General features: G+C 53.6%; 2 protein-coding genes across 4 annotated transcripts; one reads left to right on the forward strand and one right to left on the reverse strand.

Moving 5' to 3' along the window:
• The first annotated feature begins 567 nt into the window (after window positions 1-567).
• On the forward strand, window positions 568-18,007 carry ARF1 (ADP ribosylation factor 1). The gene is made up of 5 exons (XM_054584033.1): window positions 568-670; window positions 15,983-16,167; window positions 16,249-16,359; window positions 16,435-16,559; window positions 16,692-18,007. The coding sequence occupies exons 2-5, from the start codon at window positions 16,020-16,022 to the stop codon at window positions 16,851-16,853; spliced, it is 546 nt and encodes a 181-aa protein (XP_054440008.1). The 5' UTR covers window positions 568-670; window positions 15,983-16,019; the 3' UTR covers window positions 16,854-18,007.
• Window positions 18,008-22,711: 4,704 nt separating this feature from the next.
• MRPL55 (mitochondrial ribosomal protein L55) lies at window positions 22,712-25,989 on the reverse strand. Of its 3 annotated transcripts, none has more exons than XM_054584066.1 (4): window positions 25,669-25,700; window positions 25,001-25,087; window positions 23,209-23,410; window positions 22,712-22,952 (listed from the first exon to the last, which is right to left on the reverse strand). In XM_054584066.1, the coding sequence occupies exons 1-4, from the start codon at window positions 25,683-25,685 to the stop codon at window positions 22,806-22,808; spliced, it is 453 nt and encodes a 150-aa protein (XP_054440041.1). In that variant the 5' UTR covers window positions 25,686-25,700; the 3' UTR covers window positions 22,712-22,805. The 3 variants fall into 3 exon arrangements, with proteins under 3 accessions (XP_054440041.1, XP_054440043.1, XP_054440042.1); XM_054584068.1 differs by lacking the exon at window positions 25,669-25,700 and adding an exon at window positions 25,421-25,453 and having other exon boundaries at window positions 23,209-23,340; XM_054584067.1 differs by lacking the exon at window positions 25,669-25,700 and adding an exon at window positions 25,840-25,989 and having other exon boundaries at window positions 22,713-22,952.
• Between the last annotated feature and the right edge of the window lie 44 nt (window positions 25,990-26,033).

Here is a 26,033-nt window from a genome sequence, read left to right on the forward strand (position 1 = left end):
AAAGCTCAAAGAGGCTTCCCGGAGGAGGGGGGCTCCCTCTTCTTGTCACCTGGGCTCAGCAGGTTCCTTGGGGGGAGAGCTGTCCCCCGCTAGGCCCCTACCATTGACAGTATTTTATTTGATCTGTGGCCAGCTCCCCCGCAGCAGCTCTTCCAGCGCGCACGGGTCTCTGTGGGTCGCAGCGGGTGTCTCCCGGGAACGAGCGCCCCGGAAACTCCCTTCCCTCGGTGACCGCCTGCTAGTGGCAACGGCTCCCACAACACCGGAAAGCGAGCCAGTCCGCGGGGATCCCCTGGCCGGGGAGGGGGTCTGGCACCCTGGCGCTGCTGCTCCGGAACCCCAAGATCTGCTTGAGCCTCAGTCCCCGTATCCGCTGGTTTATTTGTAGTTTCCACAAGCCGCATTCCTGCGAGGCTCGTAGCGCAGGCGCAGACGGACTTCACCCCAGGGTGGTGCGCGTGCGCGGCGGTGGGCAGGGCATTGCCCACACACTGCGCTCTCTCTCTCCGAATCTGCGCATGCGTGCCGCGGCGCGGCCCGGGTGACCCGCCCCATTACCCAGTGTTCCCCGCGGCCGCAGGCACTGACGTGGCTGCCGTCAGAGCCGCCATCTTGTGGGAGCGAAACCAACGCCTGGCTCGGAGCAGGAGCATCGCGGCGGACGCCGAGGGTGAGGCGGAGGTTGGGGGCACTGGGGCCGGGGGCCGGCCTGGGTCGCGCGGGACCCTACCTACCGCGGCTGGACCGGCGGGACGGGGAGGATCGATGCCGGGCCTGGGGCCGCTGTGAGGGCCGGAGCGAGGCGAGGCGAGGCTGGGCCGGGAGCCGTGGTCAGGGCCCGCGGCTGAAGCGAGGCGAGGTCGGGCCTGGGGCGAGTGTAAGGGCTAAGTCTAAAACGAGGCAAGGCCGGTATGGAGACGGAGGTGAAGCCGGGCTGGTGAGGGTCGAGGCCGGGCTGAGGCGGGGGTCGAGGCCAGGTCTGGGACCCAGGAGCGACGGGATGGGCGCATAGTGCTGGACTACAGGTCTCTTTGAGGCTGGGCAGGGGTTGGGGCCGGGGTCAGTCGCCCGCCGGGGGTAAAGTCGAGGTCGAGGTTGGGGCCGAGTCGAGACCGGTCTGGGGTGGAGTAAGTCTCCCGCTTGGCCCCCACCACGGCCCTGAGCTTCCCACTGCCGCTAGGGCGGGCGCCCGGAAGTCCGGCCCGGCCGCGGGCTCCCCAGGAAGCCCCGTTTCCTGCTTCGTCTCCTGCCTCGGGGTTTCGAGGACCAAGAAACTGAGGCCCGTGGCCCGGGACGTGGCCAAGGTCACGCGATGACCAGGGTTTGAGCCCAGTTCCTGTCTCCGAGGACGGGATGGGCGGGGCGGGGTGGGGCCCGGGTTCCTGGGCCGTGCTTTGGGGTGAGGTCCTAGGGTCTGAATGGAAACGCCTGCGCGGGGTCCTTCTGTGAGAGCCGCATTCAGCGCCAGGGTTGCTTCAAGGGCCCCGTTGGCAGAGATGGGAACAGCCTCCGAGCTGGTGAATCTTTAACCTACTTACCGGACGGCCGGCCCGGGTCGCGGCGGCCTCTCCGCAGAACACGCCAACACTTTGGTGTTGCACAATCCGTGCGGTTACGGCGTGTAAAACTAACTACAGCTTTGTTAATAAGGCTTGCTAATTAACTGCAGAGTGCTTAACATATTAGCTAGTCAACTGAGACGACGCTTCTGAGTTACGTGGCACTCCTGTTTCCTGGAAGCACGAAGTTTCTGTTTTAAATGAATTGAGCGGAATTGCACGAGGAGTCCGTGGCAGGAGAGGAGGGAATTCTGACGCTCTGGTGTGGTTTCAGAACGGACCGACGAGAGCTGTGTAGCTGGTGTCCGGCGGGCAGCTGTAGTTCTCGTTCCGGAAGTAGTGGTCAGCGCTTTTTTCTGCCAGCTGTGTGCACGATGCGTCCTGCGTTTACGGCTGGGTGTGTCTGATGGAGTGTGAGGTGCTGGGGTGCACGGTGGTCCTCTGCCGCGGCCGTTCTTAGTGTCCACGCAGGGGGCTGCGCGTGTGATGTCCTCGGGGTTTTGAGCAATCTTCGTGAGTAGCCAGAACTACGAACTTGAATACATTATGTGACTCGCTAGCCGGGTCCAAAATTCAGAGCAGTCGAGTGTGTATACGTTAATCACAAATGTGGCCGCTTTGTTAGAGTGTGGTGTTTTCTTCCAAAAGTTTTCTAATGGCAGAACGAAGCTGTGCCTCCTCACGGGTGTCATTGTCTTCAGAAGTGTCCTGTTGGAAGTAAATCTGTAACATTAGAAACATGCTATTTCTTCTGAGGGCTTTCTTCAGATACAGGTATTCAGAATTGCTTCTTCAGAAAGACGTAAAATAGTTCGTTTGGACAAGAGCTGACTCATATGCTCTCCGTTCACTAGTAAGATAAAGTTAGTAGAAGGTGAGAACTGGTTCTGTGCTGCTCACAGTTCTGGTTTTTGTGAGACTCACAGTTCTGGTTTTTAAATCGTGTGGTCTAGCTATTTGCTTTGCCTCTTGCACAATATGAAGAGGGCACTCAGACCTGGTAAGGCGACTCTACCAAAGACCAGATGGGCCTGAAACTACAGGAAGCAGATCCGTTTTCGTTCACCTGCAGACCGCAGCGGGAGGCGGTGCGGCCCACCGGCCGCGGGGGTGGTGTGCAGAGTCCGGCGGCGCAGGAACGAGCCCGGCCAAGGGGACCCTGCGAGTCCCTCGGTAGTGTGGTGACTTGGTTCGAGGGAGCCGAGTCAGTTCTCTTCATATTTTCCAAATTGGATATTGTCTTGACATCTGCATTTAAATGCTGCCTTGATCACAAAGGTCAGCCTTCCTAGGGGTGGTGACCATCTACTGAGCAGGTGCTCGCACTTCAGCGATCCTGGCCTTTCCATTCCATTCATGACCATCTGTGTGCACACTTTGCCGTTGAAATTCTTCCCATTGACCTTCCTACCTTTGGAGAGTTAGGAGAATGGAAGGAAATAAAATGCACATCTGTCAGGTGGGTAGGAGAGAACCATGAATGAAAATGTCCTTTCATTCGGGATCTTAAAATTAGTAAGAACTTACCTCTTGTGTTCTGTCTGCACTTCACTAGGGTGGGTGCTGTTAGAGATGTTCTTCCAGCACTACCTGAAGTTGTCTCTTGGAAACGATTTCGACCTATTAGTGGGTTGAGTGTAACCATTGTACTGGCAGGTGAAGGATGACTCCGGAATGCGTGTGTGTTGAGGGGGGAGGAGACATCTTGATTTCAGGTCACATATAACATCTCAGCTCATTTCCTTCATCCTTAGGTTCTGTCCTCTGTGCTTGTTAGAAACCATTTAAAATATAGTTGCACTGCACCTATATTTTAACGACTACAGCTGAATCACTACTCTGGAACATAGTTCAGAATTCTCAGATGGATCAAATGACCTGATTAGCTGGGGGGAAATGTGGCAAAATTGAATACGAAAACATCAAAGCTTCTGATTCCTAGGCGGGTCTCTTAGGCACTCACCCAGAGTACTCTCACCCCAGCTTCCTTGTATGAGTTGGCAGGAGTGGTCAGTCTGATGCAGGAACCTAACCTCCTTGTCCTTAACAGACCCTTGTTTCCTGTTTTTTGCACCCAGTGGCAACTAGAGCGTGGCAGCCTGTCATTGGCAATAGAAAAGGAAGAGACTAGGGAAAAAGCAGATGTTACACACATAGCAGTTAGGAGTGATTCTGTTTAGGAGACAAGCATTTTTGCACACTCGGATGTCCTGGGGGTGACAGTTAGTATAGGGCATAAATTAATGGGAGGCCAAGTATGATCTCTGAACATCTTCAGAGGTGAGGCTGTGTAGTGCGTTTTGGAAACAGTAATTAATGTTTAATCAGAGTTTAATAAGTAATGCTCCTCAAAGAGATGCCAACAAGTTGTAATGTAAAATAGCTAGCATCTTTCAGTTTGTATTTTACCCTGTCAGTTTGACTTAGGTTCAAATGGGCAAGAAAACAATTTTAAGATGTCTACTAGACCCCTTAACAAAGAGTAGAAATGATGGCAAAGTTAGATGTGCCAGCATTTTGATTACAGGTTTCAGAACAAAGGATGTCTTTTAAAAGTCGTCGTTAATGGTGTATTTTTCCTGTGAAGTTTCCTTTCCTCTGTAGTTGAGTATGCAGTTCATAATTAACTGATTGGATCCATTAATCTATATTTAAAATACTACATCTTTTGTCAGTTTGGATGGTGAAACTTTGCCTAAAATAATTAATAGCTTGTGGTATTTCTCTTCTGTCAAAGCGATACAGGATCTTGCCAGTTCCTGGGGAGATCAGTGAAGATGTGTTCTGAGCCCCCAGTTGCAGGAACCCAAGGGCGGGTGCAGGAAGCAGAGTGCACACGCACCCCTCCTGTGCACTGGGCGTTGCTGAGGTGCTCGCCTTCAGCCGGGGTGGCCACAGTGTCTCCACAGTCCCAGTCTCCCCACTGACACATCAGAGGAATGTTCAGACTGCACCAGGCGTGTGTAATTTTAAACCAGCATGAAATTCATTGTTTACTTGATAAGTTTTTCCTGACAAACTAATTTTTAGGGAAAGCGTATTTGTAGGCATGTATGATTAATATTTTTCCTTTTTAATTCCTAAGGGTCCTGATAAGTAGTCTTTTACAGTTCTTTTTATCTTTTATTTTTCTTTTTTCTCTCCAAGATTTTATTTATTTATTTAGTTATTTATTTTTAGATGGAGGGGGAGGGAGGGAGAAGAGAGGGAGAAAAACATCCGTGTGTGGTTGCCTCTGACATGCCCACCACTGGGGACCTGACCCACAACCCAGGCATGTGCCCTGACTGGGAATCAAACCAGCGACTCTTTGGTTCACAGGCCCGCACTCAATCCACTGAGCCACACCAGCCAGGGTTCCTCTTTCTGATGGTGAATCCTTTGGGTGCCCAGGAAGGTACCCAGTGGGGGAGGATGGTGAGCTCTGGGCAGAGGAGACCCCACTGGCAAAGTGGCATTGGGTAGGGATGTGGGGGTCCTGGCGTTGAGCAGAAAGGGAATGCCGCCGACATGGCAGAGGAGTGGGGCAGGCATTGAGTTTGGCCTATCAGAAGGATAGGGAATAAGCTTGGGGGAAGACAAATGTGTGAGGGAGCAGGGTCCTGGTAGGTCTGAGGGAGAAACAGGAAGCCTCTCCCAGGCGGGGGAACGGTGAGTGGTGGAGACCTGCCAGGAGCGGAATGGCAAGCAGTGGAGCGAGGTCTGCTGGTGTTCTCCAGCGGGCCTTGGAGGGGCGAGCTCCCAGGAAGGCTGCTGGGAGAACTTGTGGAAGCACCAAGAATGCATCCTCTGTGACTTTCATATCTTAGACCTTACTCTGTTTTAGGTACAGAGACAACACCTTGGTTTTTCTTTTTTTGGTCTTACTGCGTGGGTTTTTAATACATGTTCTGAATTTTTCAGGAAAGCAACTATCTTGTAACTTGGGGAGTGGGGCTGTATTTTGTTCTTTGCAGAATCATACCACAAGTTGCTCTCTCTCTGCTTCATGGGCACAACAGTCCCCCGAGTGCCTGAGTGGCCGGTGCAGGCTCTGCCCGGGTGCCTTGCAGCAGGCTCCTGGGGGGGGCTCTTCGACAGCTCTCTGAGCTGGCGGTGTGGTCGTGGCCAGTACTGACGTGGGTGTTTGGCTCTGAGTCACCGCCCTTCATTTCCTTGTTACACTGCAGTTGGGCACGGTAATGGGTGTTTTACAGTAGGTGCGGATATTGGTTGTGTTATCTGCTAGTTTTCATTTAGGATGGTAGAGGGGGCGCTGTGAAATGCCTGTTACAACCCGTGTAAGAACCCTGAATTAGCGTGTGGTGTTATCCTACAGGCTCCTCTCCCTGCGTTGAGTTGAGAACACCTTCTGGAGTGGAAGCTACACGCTGTTGGGATCTCAGAGGGGACATGAGGTGGCTATACCAGGGCACATGCAGAGGGGAAGGGAGGTGTTGGTGGGGTACACCTTTCAAAGGGAGAGGCAGGACTTGCTGGTAAAGCAGCCAAGATTTGGGCATGAAAGGAGCAGAGAAAGGGATTGTGGGTGTCTCCTGCTTTTGGATCTGAGGAACTGGGAGAAAGTTGCTCAGTGTTAAAGTGGGGAAGGGCTGGCCCTTCATATTGGATAGTTAGATTTCACTGGGAGATCTGTGCGTTGAGGGGATGTGAGGAATGGGGTCCAGAGGTGAGGAAAGTGGTCGAGCTGGGACTAGAAATACAGGGGCGTGTTTAGGGGCTGCACTGCCCTGGGAGTGAATGGCTGAGAGGGGCAGTGTTGATGTGTGACTGTGCCAGACGCAAAGTGTGGTGGGCGGCAGAGGGGGTCTGGGGAGTGTTAAGGAGAGGGTGGCGTGAGCAGGTGCGTGGATGGGGCTTCCCTGACACCGGGGCTTCCGTCGGAGGTGTGATGGGAGGGTGGAGGCGGCCTTTTGAGAAGTTGCTGTAGCCTCTTGGGTAAGAGCATCTTCTTGGAGGATAGGGCAGAGGGCATCCTGAGCCCTGGCGCCTCTGGAGCACGCTGAGCCAGCCCTGGCTGTCACCCTGACAAGGGTCATGGGAGGAGGGGAAGGTCTGGAGGGGGCTTGTCCCAAAGGTTGGGGGGTATCCAGTGGAGGCTCTCAACCTCTGCTACCCTTTCCTTTACCCTCCAGAAGCCTGTACCTCAGAAAAAGAGGTGGGGCTGCAACTTTTTTAGTTCTGATTTCAAAATGAAAGTTTTCAAAGGCAAAAACCAAGTTTCAGGGATTGGCTTAACCCCTCACCAAAGCCCCTGTGCTGAGAAAGGCTCGGGGACCAGGTGCTATTCTGAGGTTGGGAGGGGGGCTTGGAGGGCTCCTGGTTGCTGTTCACTTTTTCTTCATGGGCATGGAGAGGGGTCTCGGAGCGCCCCCGACCAGTGCTGGTCGAGGGCCTGGGCCCTCACGTGGGCCTGGGTGTCTGCTTTGAGAAGGCACCGGAACTGACTGCAGAGGCCTCTGCACGTTTGCGGCGACTCCATGATTAAAGGAGCGGAGTGACAAAAACAAAAGAGTGTGACTGACTTCACAGTAGAAATCAGAATCCTGAATTGTTTTCTCTTTTCACGGTCTTCCTGCTAGAACTGAAACCCAGGACTGTGTGGTGTGCCCAGTGTACCCACCTTTCTCTTTTGTCCAGGGTCGGGGGTATACGTGTCTGGGGCTGACGCTGCTAGCCGGGTCGAGAGGGCCCTAGTGTCCCTCACAGGCAGCTTGTGACATTGCTCGACACAGAGGCCTCTAAGAACTAGTTTGCCTGTTGTTGCTGCACTCCCCTTTGCCACCTGTCACTTGGATTCGCTGAGTACTGTTGGCCTCTCTGTGCCCAGTGCTGTTCTCTCACAGCTTCTCCTGTTGTGAGTGTGGTGACTGTTAGCTCAGTGGTGTGTTGGGGTGCCCTGAGAAGGATAGAGAGGGAGGGACCTTCCTGTGGAAGATGGTGGCATCTGAATTTGGCTTCAGACATTGAGCCAAGGGCTCGGTGAGCACAGCATGGAGAAGTGGGTATGGCAAGGGCACTGGGACCGTGGCTGGGGTCAGACCATGCCCGAGCAACTTGCTGAGGCACTTCATACCAATCCCAAACTGCTGGTCCTCTGGTTCCCACTGGGTTGGATTTAAAGAATCTAATTGACTTCCAAAGGGCCACCAATAACCTGCAAAATTGGTAAGGGGTCGGTGGTAGGCTAGGACACTCTTCAGGGTGTCTGGGTGCTTTAAAGTTGCCCATGGTTTCTTAAATCCTGCTTTGCGTTTTTAAATTAATTGTAATTTTTTTATTCATTCATTCCTTCGTTTAATCCTCATTTTTCATTGCTGAGAGAGAAATAGAGATGCATTGATTGGTTGCCTTCTTGTACGTGCCCTGACCAGGGATTGAACCCATAACCTGGGTATGTACCCTGACTGTGAATTGAACCCATGACCTTTCAGTTCACGGACAATGCTCCAACCAACTGAGCTACGTGGCCAGGGCCCTGCTTTGCCTTTTAGTCATAAATTACTTTGGTTTCCTCCCTTTTCAGTTTAATTTGTTGTGGGTTAATACAAAATTGTGGTTTTGGTTTTTGATTTCCCCCTGGGACCCCCCCCCCCCCCCGCCCCAGTAACAGGCCCTGCAGACTTAACTGCAGTTGGGGTCAGACAGGGGGTATCTGCACCCTTCCTGCCAGAATAGAAGTGCTCATTAGGGTCCAGGGTTTGCTGGCGGTTCCTCAGCAGGGGCCCATATACCCACCCCCAGGCCTGAGGGACCTGGAAGCTGCTCTGTTCCGCAGGCTGGAATACTCAGGCAGGCCTGCATGGCTGCAGGGGCCAGGAGTGTGGGTTATTCTGGAAGCCCTCCTGCCCAGGGACAAACCAGGGAGAGGAAATACAGAGCAGCAGGTGTCTGCCACCGGGAAAGGTGTACAGAACCATTTCCAGCACAGCTCCGAGCAGGGCGTCAGATGTAGGTTTCCTCCATCCTGGCTTCACCCCAGTGGAGGCCCTGTGGCATTTGGGGTCAGCATTACACACGGATATTGTTTTCCTTTGGGCCCGCCTGTCTGGTTATTTGCCCCCCATCGACAGATTTCAGAAGGACGTTAAATGTGTTTGGTAAATTGCTCTGAGTCACGGTTTTGTTAAAAAGTAAAACTTTGAATAAAAGAGAACAACAAAAGAAAATATGTTCATCAGTTAAATGGTTTGGTTTTTGTACTTAGTGATGAGTAGAAGTAATTGCAGTTAAGCTCTTCCTATGTGTACCTTGTGGTTGCTGGGTGCCTGTTCAATTAGACAGTGACAGTGGCTCTTAGGTGTTCTTGTTACTGTGGACCAAGAGTCACATGTATGAATGAAACTCATTTCAGGTTGTCGTTTTAAGGATTCCACCTTGCATCTTAAGCTGGCAAAGAGTGATCTAAATTGAATTTCACTGGTTGCACCTCCTACGAATCAGACCTAACAGGTAATTGTTAAAAGAAAGCCCTCTTTCAGGTGTGGGAGGCGCTGTGCAAAGGATATGTTGCCCTTCGGTGTCCTCCAGTGTAAGGATGCTCGCCTTCCTCAGGTGTAGGGGGTGGTGTGTGGAATCCGACACAAAGGCCAACCCTTGTACCTAATTGGTTCCTGTAAAACATTCTGAAAGTTTTGTTCTGAAAAACAGTGTCTCGCTGAAACTCACATTTAGGTGCAGAACAGAATGATACAGTTCTAAAATACTGTTGCCTGTTCTTTTGCTCAAGGGAGGGGGGAATGGGGGATGGGGAAGGGGTCAAAAGGTACAAACTTCCAGTCTTAAGTAATTTGCGGGTTGGTGGCTGTAGTTAACAATACTGTTTCGTACATCTGAAAGTAATTCAGAGAGTAGATCCTGAACGTTCTCATCAACTATGTGAAGTGCTAGATGTTAACTAGATTTTGTTTGTAGTGCTCATTTCACAATATATGCACGTACCAAGTCATTATGTTGTAGACCTGAAACCAGTACAGTGTATATATCAATTATGTCTGAAGGGGAAGAAAAAAAAATTCTGTCAACTTAATTGGATCCATTGAGTGTCTTGGGCTGAATGTTCTGAGCCTGTTGTTGATGCATATTTTTGTCACACTTGTGTTAGGCCTGTGAGGTATACCTGCTTCTCATTGCTGGTACGGGCACATTCAGTTTTCCTCCTCCACTAATTTTTATTAAACAGTGACAAAATGTAATACGCAACTCAGTGGCAGGAAAATGTCAGAGCTACAAAAGTTGAGTGTTGGACTGACAGGCAGTTTAATGGCTTGAGGCTTTATTTCCCTGGTGAGCTGGAGTCCCAAGGTGATACACAAAAAGCAGTTTGCAGCAATAAGAAATAACGTGACCATAGTGCTTATGCACATAGAGGATCCACCTTTAATTTTTTTTAAGATTATTTTTATTTATTTTTAGAGAGGGGAAGGGAGAAAGAGAGGGAAACGTCAGTGTGTGGTTGCCTCTTGCTCACCCCCTACCAGGGACTGGCCTGCAACCCAGGCATGTGCCCTGACTGGGAATCAAACCGGTGACCCTTTGGTTTGCAGGCCCGCGCTCAGTCCAGTGAGCCCCACCAGCCAGGACGGATCCATCTTTAAATTTAAATCCCATGTGTCAGGGATGAATTGGGCTTTCAAATGATGGGTAATCTAAGTATATATGTGACTGCCAAAGGCAGTTGCCTGTTCATGAAACTCTTAGAGAAAATAAGAGTTTTTGACTTAAAAAGGCAAAAACAAAAAAAGCTCTGTCACTCAGCTTTTCATTTGAGTAGGGGATTTATCTCAACCCCCATTTACAGAGGAGACTAGTGCAGCCCATCCTGCCTCCCTGGGCCACACTTTTGTTTCCCAAGCTATGCTCCATGTTGGTATCTTCTTCCTAGTGATCGCAACTGTTCAGGTCATCTAGGTGTTCACTGTGACAGAGATTGTGTTACACAAACCAAATCTTAACGGTTGTAGAAAACCTGACAGACTTTCCTTCTTCAGAGACCGGTTACACAACTCTCATTGCAAGTGAGGGCTGTCCCTGCTTCTGAAACCACTGAGGCTTGGTGGAGATGCATAGGGCACAGGTGGAGGTCATGGGTACACTCATTTCTCTTTTGCAATTAAAGCAGTCATTTATTGGAGTGGGATGAATATTTTCCCCAGGGAGGCCCCAACGTTGGCCTTCTTGGCCTGCAGATCTTTGCCTGTAGGAGCTGTGTTCTGTTCTTGGCTGTAATGCTGGTATAGAGACTGGGTCTGGTCTCACAAGCGCCTTTGTTACTCTTGCGTCTTCTAGATTGCCTAGGTGCAGACTCGCCGGTGGGGAGGGAGGAGTTCTGCTGGAAAAGTCAGCGTCTTGTGTCTTCTCTGTTCAGTAATACAGTAAACCTGAAAAACGAGTTTTGACTGGAGTGTGCAGGATTCTGGTGGAGGAAGAGGTGAAAGAGCACCTGGGCTGGGCGTCCTACAAGTTGGAACCTGTGCCAAGAGCCCATGGCACTATTCTGGTGGCTAGTGTCGAACTTTTATGTCATAGCAGATACTGTGTTGGGTCTGGACCTCTGACAAAGCAGTCAACAGTGCTGAGGGGACAGGCCAGGAAGTCACCAGGGTCCCTGGACCAGGTGCAGGGTGGGCACAGATGCTTGGAGTGGGGAGACACCAAATGCTGGATATTCATTGTTTCTTAAATCTGAGACTTGGTTCTGATCCCTGTCCTGGTTCTGCCACCAAATATGACTACTTCACCCTGTGGGGCTCCGAGACTTTGATCTATGTGAAAACCAAGCGGGGAGGGCAGGGACCCGGTTGATAATCAGGGCTCACAGAGCCAGGCGAGTACGGAGAGGCAGGGACCTAGCATGCAGAGGCTACGCCCAGGCATAGGGTTCTACCTGGAGGTGTTCCCTCCACCCTCTGTGCAGATGCCTTTTTTTTTTTCTTTTTCTTTTTTTGAGAAAGGGGGAGAAACTTCCATGTGACAGAGAAACATGGATCAGTTGCCTTTGGCACGTGCCCCACAAGGCATGTGCCCTGCCTGGGAATCAAACAGCTGATCAGGGCAGCACAGATAACCTTTTAACCCGTTGGTGCCTATGCCATTGTGAAGGGAATGCTTTCACAATGAAACAGGCATAAATAGCAGTCTCTGTCCTTCCTAGGGGCAGCCGTTTTCATCCTTGGGCCGTACCTCTCTGCTCGTGAACGAGTGCATCCATTTTGGACAGTAACAGTATCATGACTGAGTGAACAGCTGTTCACAGTTGACCCTAGCAGTGACTGTCTTACGTTTTCCACAGGAAATCCCAAAACGACTTCCTTTTATCCTTGGATTTTTTTTTCCTATTTACCTGTCGATAATACTTTAACCCAGTTCCCCTGGAATTCCCAAGCCGCATGTTTAAACCACGTAAGTCGTAACGTGGGGGCTGGCTGTTCTCGGACCTGCCTGTTTCTCTCCAGCACCCTGAGGGCTCCCCTTGGCTGGGGTTGCTGGGCATTTCTCCCCTGATTTTTACTGGGCTCTTATGCAGGATCCATACCTCAGCTGGTGTAGGGTTACAGGTTGACAGCACTGTGTCTGTCTGATCTTTTGGAATGCTAAGTTTAGAGTTCTTTGACCCTTGATGTTCTGGAATTTAGTCGGCCTTGAGAGGATCTGTTTCAGTCTTAGATGTTGATTTCTTTTTAATATTTTTAAAAGCTTTTTTTGGGGAGCAGTTTTAGGTTCACAGCAAAATTGAGGGGAAGGTACAGAGATTTCCCACCCATACACTGTAGTGGGAAACCCCCACTATCCTCACCCCCAACCAGAGTCATTGGTGCGTTATTTACAGCCGATGAACCTGCATGGACACATCATCCAGAGTCCATAGTTTACACTGGGTTCACTCCTGGTATTGTGCAGTCCGTGGGTTTGGACAAATGGATAATGACACACATCCACCATCGCAGTGTCCTGCAGAGTAGCTTCACCACCCTGAAAGTCGTCTGCTCCGCCCGTTCCTCCCTCCCCTCCCCGCAACCCCTGGCAACCACTGATCTTTTTAGTGCCTCTAATTTCCAGACTGTCAGATGACTGGATTGTACAGTAGGTGGCCACCTCCTGTCGGTTCCTTTCCCTTAGTAATACACAGCACACTTCAGTTCCTCCGTGTCCTCTTTTTTTTTTTTTTAAGACTTTATTTTATTTATTTTTAGAGGGGAAGGGAGGGAGAGGAACATCACTGTGTGGCTGCTTCTTGCGTGCTGCCCATTGGGGACCTGGCTCTCAACCTAGGCATGTACATTGACTGGGAATCGAACTGGTAACCCCTTGCTTCACCGGCCAGCACTCAATCCACTGAGCCACAGCAGCCAGGACCTCCGTGTCTTTTCATGGCTTGATAGCTGGCCTCTTCTTAGTGCTGAATAATACGCCATCATAGGGTTGTAGCACAGTTGGTTTATCCCTCCACCTACTGAAGTTTGGGCAATTATGAATAAAGCTGCAGTAAACATGCAGTTCCTTTGGGTTAATACCAGGGAGCACAATTGCTTGCAGTTTTGTGAGAAACTGCCGAACTGTCTTCCAGAGTGGCTGCACCGTTTTGCATTCCCACCAGCTCCTGTTGCCACCCCATCCTCACCCCTGTTTGTGATCCTGGTGTTGGCCATTCTCGCAGGTGTGTAGTGGTAGCTCGTTACTTTGATTTGCATTTCCCCGAGGAAATGTGATGTGGAGCATCTCTTCATGGCTCATTTGCCTTCTGTGTACATCTTGTTTGCTGAGGTGTCTGCTAAGGCCTTTGGCCTGTTTGTTAAATCAGGTTTTTGTTTCTTTATTGTTGAGTTTTAACTAATCTTTGTGTGGTTTTGGACGACAGTCCTTTATTAGATGTGTCTTTGGCAAATACTTTCTCCTTCTCTTGACAGTGGTTTTTCCTAGAGTAGAAGCTTGCAATTTCATTTTATTCTATTTATTTTTAGAGACACGGGAATGGAGGGAGAAAAGAAGGGAGAGAAACATCGATGTGTGGGAGATACACATCAACCAGTTGCCTGTCATATGCCCCCAACTGGGGACATAGCCCGCAATCCAGACATGTGCCCCCACTGGGAGTCGACCTGTGACCCTTTGTGTCACAGGCTGATGCTCAGTCCACTGATCCACACCAGCCAGGTCAGAACCTTGCAGTTTTAACAAAGTCCAGCTTAGTACTTCTTTCCCGGAGGGTATATTTGGTTTTCTATCAAAAAAGTCATCACCAAATCACCATGCCTAAGGTAGATGATGGTTTTTCAAATTCTCCTAGTTTTCCCTTAATTATCCATGCTTTTTGTGGTTTTGTCAGCTCTGTGCTGTTGCTGTTTGTTTCCTGACACCTTGTTCTTACTTTTCAGGCCCCACATACCCACCTTGTTGACCGCAGAGCTGTGTGTGGGGGAAGGGTTTTGTTTGCTTTCTTTTTAAATAGTCTGGGTCTTCTGTCTTGCCTCCCTGAAAATTCCTTGCTTGTTTTGGTCTCTTCCAGGGGAGCTTCGTAAAGGGACATAGGTCATGGCTGTTTTGGGGTCCTCCATTGGTCCTTGCTTTGAGGCCCCTGGGTCTCCTATGCCTCCCTGTAGAGTGCGCCACATCCCTCTCTTTCCAGTAGAGCATAAGCCCTCGCCCTCCTCTGCCCAGAGAGCCGAGTCAGAGCCCTTTGCTCTGCCGCAGGGCTGAGGACAAGGGTGAGCATGCAGTCAGATCCCACCACACTGCGTTACCTTCCTTTTCTCTTTGTCCCATGTGGGTCAGGCATCACTTTGTTTGTCGGTAATGATTTCAGGAGTGAAATGAAATAGGTGTGTGTTTAATCTGTGTTCCATAATTTTTCACCCTTTGTGTTTAGGAAAGCTTGCCGTTTGCAGAAAAGGAAATGTTACGTTAAAGATCTTACTACATTTTAAAATTTAATTTTTTGAATGAGTAATATTATTCAAAACAAAAAGAAAAAAAAATTAAAAAGTGACAAAAGCACATTGAAGCTAGTTTGGAAGGGGTTCCCGCTGGCCATGTTTGGTACTGTTGAAACATCATATTCACAATGGGGCAGCTGGTTCTGACCCATTGAGTGAAACAGGAATGTGGGAGTTCATGCCCGTGTCAATACCTGGAGCGGGAAAGGTGGTTTCTTACTGTTGTCTCCTAGTGTTAGCACTGCAGAGTGCCAACAACAGGAAGGAACGGCTGGATAGAAAAGCACCCTTGACAGAAAATGTCAGAGTGCTGCAACCAGAGAGGGTGGGTGTTTGATGAGCTGGGTGTGCACATTGTCGTTTGGTGCTCAGGTGGGGAGAACTTGAGTGGAGAGACCTGGTGACTCCACCTGAGCCAGTCATCAGGGTGTCGGGGTCATCAGGGGGTCAGGGGCCGTGGGGATGTGGACACACCCCCTAGGTAGGTGTGGTGGGCGTGCCTGCACCAGGTCCGTATGATGCCCTTCATTGGCCTCTGACTCAGCAGTATTTGTTCATAGTCCAAAGACTGCAGCTCTTGGTTACTTCTGGGGGCAGGTACATCAGCATTTGAGAAAGTGACCGTTTTTCCTCGTTTGGAATAAAAGTTGAAGAGTAAAAGCGCTGCAGCTTAGAGAGGCCAGGCCTGGGTAGCTCTCGTGTCCTGGGGCCACCTGGAACAGAGCCCTACTTGCTCTCTGACCTTAGGACGCATTTGGTGGGGTGATGTTACAGCGATTTTGCTCTGCTGAGTGAGGGGAGCCTGGGCTAAGACTGTTGCCTGGACGTGGCACCGGTGTTCTCACACGAGCATGCTGACCCACCACACAGGCCCCCTTCTCTTGGGGACTGGGGCAGCCTTCGCTGGTGGGAAAGAGCCCCCTTGACAGTGCTGCCCTGGGGCCCTTGCTGTGCCTTGAACTCAGTGCCCAGGTGTTGCTGGTCCTAGTGTCCTGCCTGCGGGGTTTGTTGAGAAAGGTTGGCTTCTGGTTTGTTGGGGGCTGGGAGGCTCTAGTTCCCCAGGCACTTGTCATCTTGAGCATGGGCTGTGTTTCACTGGGGCTTGGCGAGGCAATTGAGAGACACCGTGTGTCCTTGGTTCAGCTGTTTCCGGTCCCTTTGGAAAGTTCTGTTGGATTGGAGAGGACCTGGCATTCCTTAGAAAGCCATTGATGTCGGGTGGTAAATGTCAGCCCTGTTCCTAAGATTCCCAGGCTTTCCCTTCTGAGGGGGATGGGGAGGGCTGGATTGAGAGGCCCAGCAGACAGGACTATTGCTGTAGCTTGGGAACTGGAACTTCTCTAGCTTCTGTCCTGTGAGTCTTCAGGAGAAAGCAGGGTGTTTGCCTCTTTGTCCATGGTGAGAGAGGTGGATGGTCTTTGAGCTGCTCCTGTGCTGCTAACCCTGGGTAGCACAGAAAGAGACCTAAGGACCCCTTCCTTGTCTCTGCAGGTTTCTCTGGCCAGTGTCTCTCCCTCTGGTCTGCAGCATGGGGAATATCTTTGCAAACCTCTTTAAGGGCCTTTTTGGCAAAAAAGAAATGCGCATTCTCATGGTGGGCCTGGACGCTGCGGGGAAGACCACCATCCTGTACAAACTGAAGCTGGGCGAGATCGTGACCACCATCCCCACCATAGGTGAGGAGGCTGGGCCACTGGGGGCTGCGGGGGCTGCGGGGGCTGCGGGGGCTGGGCTCACACCGGGCCGTGCTCCTTAAGGTTTCAACGTGGAGACTGTGGAGTACAAGAACATCAGCTTCACCGTGTGGGACGTGGGCGGTCAGGACAAGATCCGGCCTCTGTGGCGCCACTACTTCCAGAACACGCAAGGTGAGGGCCGGGGGTGGGGCCTGTGGGGGAGGTCGAGTGTCCTTGGCGCCCTCACTGACGCCTGCTCCTCGGCAGGTCTCATCTTTGTGGTCGACAGCAATGACCGAGAGCGTGTGAACGAGGCCCGAGAGGAGCTCATGCGGATGCTGGCAGAGGACGAGCTCAGGGATGCTGTCCTGCTCGTGTTCGCAAACAAGCAGGTATGCGCTTGTGTGTGGTCAGGCCACCCCGAGGGGCTGGCGGTCTGAAGGGATCACAGGTGCGGTCGGAGGGCGGGTCCCCAGTCTCCCTGAGGACTCATGGCTGCCATGCCACCCTGCCCCTCCCACCAGGACCTTCCCAATGCCATGAACGCGGCCGAGATCACGGACAAGCTGGGCCTGCACTCACTGCGCCACAGGAACTGGTACATTCAGGCCACCTGTGCCACCAGTGGGGACGGGCTCTATGAGGGACTGGACTGGCTGTCCAATCAGCTCCGGAACCAGAAGTGAGCCGCACTCTTCTCTCCCCCCTCACTCCCTCCTCCACCCTCGCTTTCCTCTCATGTGGCAGCCGTGCCCCTGTGGTGTGAGTGCCAGAAGCTGTCTCCATGGTCGGTCCCAGTGTGCTTCACCATGCTGTACATGTGCAGACGCAGCCTGCAGCCGGGTTTTTATTTAATGTAAATAGTTCTTGTTTCCAATGAGGCAGTTTCTGGTACTCCTATGCAATATTACTCAGCTTTTTTTATTGTAAAATGAGAATCAACCCACTATCTAGTACTGAGAAGGGATTTTAGGCACCCGGGGGCCTCTAGGAGTCGCTGTCAGATCAGTCCAGCGCTCCTCCTCTGGGCTTTAGATCTGTGTTGAGATCCATTTTGATGGTTGGTTTTTAACCCAAACTCAGTGCATTTTTTAAAATAGTACAAATACAAGATAAAGAGACACTTGAACACAGAAGGGAGAAATGTGCCTAGTGTAGGTTCTGCAGTAATGGCTTGAGTCCAGTCTACTCGTGGTCTCTCCCGTCTGGAGCATGTGGTGGGCAGAACCAGCCACAAAACATTCTGCATGGTCACTTACGGTCCCTGAATGGCTGTCTCACTGGGTCTTCCGCATCCCATAGCGTTTGCTTGTACCTGTGCTTACACCACTGCCCTGGGGAAGGGCAGGGGCCTGTGGCCACCACTCACGGATCCCTTGGAGGGACCCCGGCCTTCCCTTGGGTTGGTGTAGGTGCTTTGGTGGGATCACTCTGGCCAGAGCAGGAGCCCTCCCATGTTCCCATGCACGCTCAGTCGCTCCAGGTTGTCTGGGTCTTACCGTAGGAGCGCGGACAGGTGACCGGTCATCTTAGAGCCTAGCTCCTCAGAGCCCCCGTCCACATGTGCTTTCACTCCCTCAGCCTGCAAGGGTCAGATTTGACATCAAAATCAACAACCTCTACTTTTTTCTTTTGTATTTTGATAAACACTGAAGAAGCTGGAGCTGTTAAACTTTATCTTGGGGGAAACCTCAGAACTGGTTTATCTGGTGTCGTGGAACCTCTTACTGCTTTCAATACACAATTAGTAATCAACTGTTTTTGTATACTTGTTTTCAGTTTTCATTTCGACAAACAAGCACTGTAATTATAGCTATTAGAATAAAATCTCTTAACTATTTCATGGCTTTCCAGTGCATGGGTGCTGCTGACCAAGGCTGCCTCCTGGGGTGTGGGCAGGAATGGCTTAGGGAATGTGGCCAACCCCTGGCCCACCCCAGACCAGTTCCCCACCTCTTGAGGGTAGGTGTGGGTGTGTCCCAGCGCCCTTGAGGGGACTTCCTCATTGGGCTCTTTCCACTGGCAGTCCAGTCTCAGTCCTGGTCCAGTCTTGGTGATGCCAGATTGAGAGAGGATCAGCAAGGTCCCAAAGTGGGGTGTGCCCAATGGGCCATGCCCCTAGGAGAGATGGGAACCCTTGGCCTAGTTCTATATCATTGCCTCGGGAGCCTTTACCACGGTACACACCTATGCCCGTTTGGGTGCAGTGGGCACCCTACCAGTTCCTTGGGGGCTGTCCCTCTGACCTAGAGCCTTTTTGGGCACCCCTACTACCTGGCCAAGCCGAGGTCCAGGTATCCATCCAACCCTTGTATGGCCAACCCTCTGCCCTGTCCAGCCTGAGATAATAGTCTAACAAGTTGAGAAACAGGGCTCTGAAGATAGAATAATCTTTACTTTTTATGTCTTTAAAGATTAGAAGCAAATTGAATATATTTCATAATAATGAATCCAGCCTGGGTTTTGTCTTTACTCCAATGTGATTGTAAGTTTTCATTTCTTCTGGGGACAAGGTGGTGAATGGCTACAGGCATACTTCCCAGCAGAGGAGCTGGAGTTGGGAAGGGAGGCACACCTGGGACTCTGCCCTGCCTGGAAGGAGCAGAGGAGACTCAGCAAGCAAATAAATAGGGAGGCATGGGACTGGGCAGACAGTCCCTGGGTGGCTGAGCAATAAGGGTGTCTCCGGGTACAAGGCCACCCCCACCCCACACCCACCAGATGGAAGCACCCAGCCTGGTCCCCGCCGCGTCCCGTCCCCGTCCGTGTCTCCCCACCCCCCCCTCCCCGCACTTGGATACCTCAGCAAGGCCTCATAGCTGAGCCATTTCTGGTTCGTCTACCCTCTCTGCTGGCCACTGGGAGTCCCCCTCCTGGTGGGGTCTCAGATCCTGCTGGAACCCAAGGCATTCACCACATTTTCACACATCTCTCTGTATTGGAACACATCTTCAGTTTAAAGTAAGTAAAGTACAATGGGGGAGTCAACACGAAAACAGAAGTAGCAGTATTTGGAGCCTAAGGCAGGCTGACCTCCTGGGCAGATGTACTGTCCCCAGTGGGCCTGGTGCCATCTGGGGAGGCCTCACCTAGACATCTTGGGGAGACCAGGGGATGCCCAGGGTGAGGGGCCACTTGGCACCTGGCCTACCCCCACAGACGGAGTTGCTGTGCGTAGCTGGTAGGAGCCAGAGACACCAAGGACACTGCCCAGGTGCTGTGCTCCTTTTCTCTCGCCTCTTTATTGTGCTTATTTTTCCTGTTCTTGTGACTCTCTGGGCTGTGCGTTGGAGATAACGCCAAGTGCCAGGACTACCACAGTAGCCACTGACCCATGCGCGGCTATTTCACTGAGTGAAGTTCCTCAGTACCACACATGGCCAGCTGTCTGGCATAGTAGGCAGCTCAGAGAGGGGCCTTCCCAAGGCTCCTCCAACACACTCCCTGCCAGGTAGTACGCCCTCCTACACGCTACCCTCTCACTTGGCCTCCGGAGGCAGCTGGTGGGTGGCGGGGGGGGGGGGCACCTCATATCATGGGGCCGCACAACCTCTGGGGTCCAGTGGGCAGAGCCGGGATGGCACTGGGCTCAACCTAGGGAGGCTCCTGATAAGAAAAATGGGTCTGAGGCCAGGAACACGACTGGCCCCAGAGGGAGACTGCGGGCCTGCTGAGAGCCCTGAGTCCTGTAACCCCTGGGCCCAGGGCTCTCGGCCAGTCCTTACCCGGGCTCCGTCTTCTGCTCCGGCCTCGGCTTCCAGGCGGGAAGGCGCCTGGCTGATTGTTCTCCACGCAAGGTGCTGTCAAGGGAGCCACTCGAGGGGGAGTGCAGTGTGCCCCGACCGTGGAGAACCAGCCCCAGTTTCCTGGGCCAGGAAGCTGAGGGTCTCCAGGGGAGACGGCCCATCCCGTGTCTTCAACAGGAAGAGGAACCCAGACCGCCCCCTCCCCCGTGAGATGGCGGGACACTCCCTTTGCTCGCTGGTCTTCACGCCCTGACAGTTAATCTGACGTCTCGCCAGTTGATCGTGTCCTGCCCTCTAAGCCACCTCAACTGGAGCCAAACGTCCAGCCTTCTCTGGGTGCCTTGGTCTTCTCACTTCCGCGTCGCGCGTGGTGACGTCACGCCGCACCCCACCTCCCTGTCGCAGTGCGCCTCACGCACCACTCCTTCCGCGTCTCAGTTCCGCTCTGCTCTGGTTTTAAAACAAGCGTGCGGGAGCACTTCCGCTCTCTGAAGCCGGCCCCGGAAAAGACAGAAGCTGGACCCAAGTTCCTGGCCGGCACAACCATTATTAGAAGTCACATTGTGTAGTGACGCCAAGGTCCAGGGGCGGCGCTCAAAAGCCACTGTCCCAGATGTGTGCTGTATGCCAGGGCCCAGCAGACAGGCACTCCGAAGAACAGCTAGTGAGACGAGTCTCCTGCATCACTGAGGTTCTCGCTATCATGTCCGCAGCAGTGGGGACCAGGGGGTGGTCCCGGGGTGCGAGGGGCGTGGACACGCGCAGAACCGCGCTTAGTCCGCGGCAGCACCGGGAAGAACGCCTGCCCACTTGCTAGCCAAGGTTCAGCACAGGCACGTGGCGCTCACTGCTGATGGCTCAGCGTACTTGTCAGACAAGTGTGCCTTGCCTGTCACCACCATGAGTCACAGAGGCAGGACCCGCTCCGTAGAGTGGCTGCAGACTTAGGACGTGCAACAGGGCGTCCCCTGTGTTCTCCTTTGCGCAGGTTCTTTTGCAGGATGCTGCCCTAGCGCATTATCCCACTTAGGCGGCCCGGAGGTATTCCATGGGGACAGCAATGAAGAGGCTTCTACCTGCTGTCCTAACTCGCCTCCACTGACTCCCTCCCTAGCCTTTTTGGGGGCTTTCACAGTGAGTCAACAGGATTTGAGCCCCAACCACTAAGTCGAGTTTGAGCCTCAGCCCCCTCACACGGGAACTCCAAACCTGCCCCTGGAGCTGCTCAGTGACCACCAGTGTGGGGACAGCAAACCCAAAGCCACAGGCGCGCCCTCTGCAGGGTGCTTTTCTGCAGAAGGAAGCACCGAGGAGCAGCAGTGTCAGTTCAGCCTGCTTCCCCAAACCCCCACCACCACTTGGGGAAGGCCCATAGTCTGGATACTGCGGGTAATCAGTGTTAATGGCACTTTTGGGTGAGGTGACTGGAATAAAGGGGAACAGAAGCATGAGAGGGGCAATAGGGAGCCCCCCCCCCCCTTATGGAGTGCAGACAAGACTGCTTGACAACTTTAGGCTGCTCAGAGCTCTCCAACCAGACCTTGAGCCTCTAGGTCCTTCTCTGTGCCGCCAGTTCTCCCAAGAACCCCTGCCCTCCATACTTAGTTGGGCTCCTCATGCCCAAGTCTGCATGACTTCAGCAGCAATCCTGTCGGGTGGGTTTGGCCAGACACCCCTGCCCCCCAGTACTCTTAGTGCCTTCCCATCACTGACCCCACCCTGCTCCTGGCACAAATCCCTTTTCATGCAATACTCAGCCTCTTCCCCCCAGTGCACCCACACCCACACCCTTCCTTTGAGAAAGGTCTGCCTTGCCATCTTCAGCAAGTTATCATGAATAACTTGGCCCTGAACAGTGAGTGCTGACACTGTTGCTGGGTGCCCCCGGAGGTGAGTGGTAAAAGTGAGCTGGGGTAGCAGCTGGAGGGATGCGGCCTCCAGGGAGGCTTCCCAGGGTGGGAATGTCCCTGAGCAGGCCAGAAGGCTGGCAAACCCTGGAGGGCAATTGCCCGAGTAGCTGCACAGGGCCAGCTGCATGCTCAGAAGACCAAGGAGGAGGACTGCAAGCCAGAGGCCAAGGTGGGTGCTCAGCCCAGCGTCCCTCCCTCTGAGCTGCCATCAGAGGCAGCATAGCATCCTACAGGCGTCTGCCTCCCTGGTCGTGTCTGATAGGCCCTCCGCACCACCAGCGTGTATGGCAGTGTTCTACCATGGGCCCTCAGGTTTATGAGAAAGCACCCAACAGCCAGGGTTCTGCAGTCAACCCCCAGTGCAGGGTGAGGTGCAGCCCCAGGCCTGGGCGAGGTGCTCCTGTAAAGACGGGATCACTCCCTCAGGTCTTGAAGATCGCCCATCCCGTCAGCGTGAAACCTACCCCTTGGCCAGAAGATGGCAGTCAAATGTAGCTCACAGCTAAGACCTGAAGTGTTAGCAATGCAGCTGCTCCCCTTGGTCCATGTCAGGAAGCACCTTCCCACTGCCCACGGGCATGGCTGGGGGAACCCCGGAGAGCGGCAGAGCAGGCCAGCTGCAGGCTAGGAGCCTGCGTCCTTGGATCCCACCTACTCCTTATGCCATGTGCTGGCTGGAGCGCCGCTGGCACTAAGGCGAAGGCAGTGCTGGCAGTGGGAGCTCCAGAGCCAAGTGGCTGCGCAGCAGCGGGCGCCTCCTGCAGTGGGAGGAGCACCTGTGACAGCCCACGTGCCCTCTGAGCCACGTCCTCAAACCACAGCCTGACCCAACTCGGCCCTCCACTGGGCTCAGTCTCACACAGCCCGCTCCAGCGCATTTGAGACAGACAGACAAGGTGGATTTACAACACTGATACTCAATTTAAAAATGAATGCCCCTCCCTCTCTCCAGCATCCTGAGCCAGGGCAGCTGTGGGCATGGTCACTTCTTGGTCCAAAACTGCTTGTACTGCTCCAAGTCAAAATCGTCAAGGAACTCTGGCTCCTCCTTCCCTTGGAGCTGGGCCTCACGTTTGCGGAACCGTGCCCGCCTCTCCTCTGGGGACAGGGAATCCAGGTCCATGGGCATCTGTGGAAAGCGGGTGTGCACTTGGTCAATGAAATGGACAAGGATGCTCTCTTGATGCCCACTTTTCTCCCTTCAAAGCTTCTCTTGGAAGAAATTTCTTCTGCTTGTTTATCCAGGACATGTTCTGGTTTTTTATTTGTTTTTTTATCACACAGCCCACTGCTGCTGTCTGATCTTGGTGCACGGGGTTCTGTGACTTGCCTGCCCTCCCCTCCCCCATCGAGCCCAGACCTGCACCCGAAGGAGGGATGCTTACCACCAGCATTCGTCTGGGTTCCCGGTAGCGGATGTGGATGGTGGAGCCATCCTGCTTGACCAAGAGCACAGGGTAGAGGCGTGCATAGGCTTGTCTGCGCACACGAGTGAGTGCGGCTCTGCTGCTGTCAGCCTGGCGGGGGGATGTACGCAAGCAGCGGCTCGCAGGCATGACCCCCGTCACCAGCTGCCGCCGCAGCAGTCTGCAGATACACATGCGGGTCAGCGGGCGGGTGCCGAGATGCGTGCCCACTGAGCCCAAGGCAGCCAGCGCCTGTGGGTGCCCACAGCGACCCCCTAGGTTCAGGATGTGGTCAGAGCAGCTCCTACCCCACGTCTGGGAAGAGGCCAAGGGGTGTGAGAACACGAGGCCCCCAGACTGCCAAGGACAGATGGCTTAGGACAGCAGTCTAGGTGTCTGGAGCCCTGAACATGAGCACAAAGCAGGAAGCCACCTTTTAGGGGAACACAGACCTGATGCTGTGCACTGAATGTTTATGTCTCCAAATTCACATGTTGAAGCACTAGCTCCCAATAAAAGGGCACTAGGAGCAGAGCACCGGAGAGGCGATTAGGGTTACGTGAGATCATGAAAGTGAGGCCCCTGCAGGGGGAATGGCATCCTTGCAAGAAGAGACTGGAGCTTGCTTGCTCTCTGCCCTGTGAGAATGTGGGCAAGGTGGCCATCTATGAACCAGGAAGAGGCCAGCCTCCAGAACCGCGGGAAATAAGCTGTGCAGTCTTGTGTGTGTGCGGTCTGTGGCATGCTGTGGGGGCAGCCTGCGCACACCAAGACCCGTGGAGGCCACTTGCTTCTGGACATGGCAGACACTCGAGACCTCCTGCACAGGGCAGAACACGTGCTCCAAGGTGACAAGAAACTGCGAGTCCCTACTCTGCCCCACCCGTCTCTTACTCACTTGGGGCCTTGCTTTGTGACCCCCAAAGTCCACTTCCTGAGCCTGGCTGTCATGCAACTTTGAATTCAGACCCACCCCGTGCACTTCGCAGCTGATGCCCAGGGCTGAGGGCCCATCTCCTCTGTTAGGCTCTGATGGCCTGGTCATGAGAACCACAACTTATTTACTGTTAAGTCCCAGGCCATGAGCTGAGCCAGTCCCTGCCTTCAGAAGGGAGGGACAGGAGAGAGGAGACGGCGGGGGGCTCCAGCACCGGAGGAGCCTGCCGCCAGCGTCAGGAGCCCAGGGCACAGCCACTCATGAGAACTTGACATCAATAGGTGGAGGAAGCCTCTGGAAGAGGATGGAGTGAACCCTTGAGGAGATTGGTTCCCACATGAACCCTTCCCAGGATGAGGGTCCTCCCGGGAATGCTGCAGCCAGAGTCCCTTTCCCATGTTCACAGTGACTCAGACTTCAAGTGCCACCTCCCTCTCCCCACATTCCACCGGAATAAGAAACCTGCCCTCGTTTCCTCCTCTGGGAACACGAACCACAGCGTGCTTCCCCTTTGGGGGGCGGGGGGCAATGGGGCAAAGGGAGCAGGCAGACAGAGAGGCAGTTCCAGTGGGAATAGCAGGAAGGCTGTGGCATTCCCCAGGGACCAGAGCGGGGCTGGCTCAGAATGGGAAGGCGACCGCCACCACCGCCTGTTTGATGCTAAGCAGTCAACGCTGCTCCTATTCCCCCCTCAACACCCTGTCAAGGCCTCTGTACGTGTGTACTTGTGTTACCCAGGTAATGCTCGGGAGCACAGTGTGAGGCTCCAGAGTTGACCTTCCTTTGGGTGGCCCCGCGACGGTAACCCCAAGGGCCCTGGAAGGCTGTGCTTACCCAAGCAAGCTGCCTGCAACCGCCATTCCTCCTGAGCACCACTGTGCCATGTGCAGGCCGAGGTCCGTCGCTAGTCCCGTGTGGCACCTGTTGAGCAAGAAAACCCTTTTTAACAGGCTTTTCCACATAACTGGTCCTTGCCGAGTCCCAGCCGGGAAGAAAGCCACAGAGCCAGTCACATCTCCGAGCGGGTGTGTTATTCCTAGGTCACTGCCAGTCTCTCCCTGGAAGCCCTCACGCTCTCGGCCCTGACCTGGCATCAGAACCACCTGTCGAAGGTCTGTGAACGAGATGCCCAGGTCCTACTCCCCAAATCCTGACTCGGTCCGTCTCGGCGGGACCTGGGCCCGTTCTTGGTGAGTTACACTCAGGAAGCTGCTCTGAGCGAGAAGGGCAAGATGAACGGAAGCTGGTTCACACCTTGTTTGTTACGGTCATCTAGTTCTCACAAAGTCCAGCGAGGTAAGGGCCCCTGCGGCACGTGGAGGCAGCCGAGGCCCGGGGTCACTTTTAGGAAGCCCGGACTGGCAGGGAAGCGTCTGTGACCGTGCTGTGATAAATCGGAAATTTCAAAGCTAACGGCCTGACGTCTCGGCATTCCGACCCCTCCAAAAACAGAAACGAGTCCTCCGGGTGGTGAGAGGCAGATTTGCCTTGCTGTCCCCTACCTGTCAGAACAGGGCATCTGCAGGCCTCCGTCCGCCTTAGGAGACCACCCGGCCGCAGAAGGAAACGCTGTGAGCTTCCCGAGCGGGTGCCCGCGGAGCCCGAACCCTCCCTTCCTCAGCGAGGCCCGCCCGGCCCGCACAACGCGGTTCCAACCTGCCACCCTCACTGACCTGGGGGCGACCTCGAGGGCCCGCGACCCGGCAACCCCTGGCCAGGCGGCGTGGGAGTGGCGGCGCCGCACGCAGTCCCCGCGTGACCGACCCCCAGCCCCTGGAGGCGCGGCCGCAGGTCGTCCGCGAGCGCTCCGTCGCGCGGCGCTTACGTACAGCCGTCAGGGGCGGGGCGGGACCGGGGCGGTGCCGAC

Source organism: Pteronotus mesoamericanus, unplaced genomic scaffold (genome assembly GCF_021234165.1).
Source record: "Pteronotus mesoamericanus isolate MK-2021 breed Mesoamerican mustached bat unplaced genomic scaffold, CSHL_Meso_final contig_752, whole genome shotgun sequence".
Classification (NCBI taxonomy): Eukaryota; Metazoa; Chordata; class Mammalia; order Chiroptera; family Mormoopidae; genus Pteronotus; species Pteronotus mesoamericanus.

What these genes read in the sequence shown, in the direction of transcription:
- ARF1 (XM_054584033.1), top strand. Translation starts at nt 16,020, where the DNA reads ATGGGGAATATCTTTGCAAACCTCTTTAAGGGCCTTTTTGGCAAAAAA. An exon ending in CTACTTCCAGAACACGCAAG is followed by an intron (nt 16,360 to 16,434) that starts GTGAGGGCCGGG and finishes GCTCCTCGGCAG; the next exon opens with GTCTCATCTTTGTGGTCGAC. An exon ending in TCGTGTTCGCAAACAAGCAG is followed by an intron (nt 16,560 to 16,691) that starts GTATGCGCTTGT and finishes CCCTCCCACCAG; the next exon opens with GACCTTCCCAATGCCATGAA.
- MRPL55 (XM_054584066.1), bottom strand. An exon ending in GTTGCAGGCAGCTTGCTTGG is followed by an intron (nt 23,411 to 25,000) that starts GTAAGCACAGCC and finishes GTGTATCTGCAG; the next exon opens with ACTGCTGCGGCGGCAGCTGG. An exon ending in AACCCAGACGAATGCTGGTG is followed by an intron (nt 22,953 to 23,208) that starts GTAAGCATCCCT and finishes CGCTTTCCACAG; the next exon opens with ATGCCCATGGACCTGGATTC.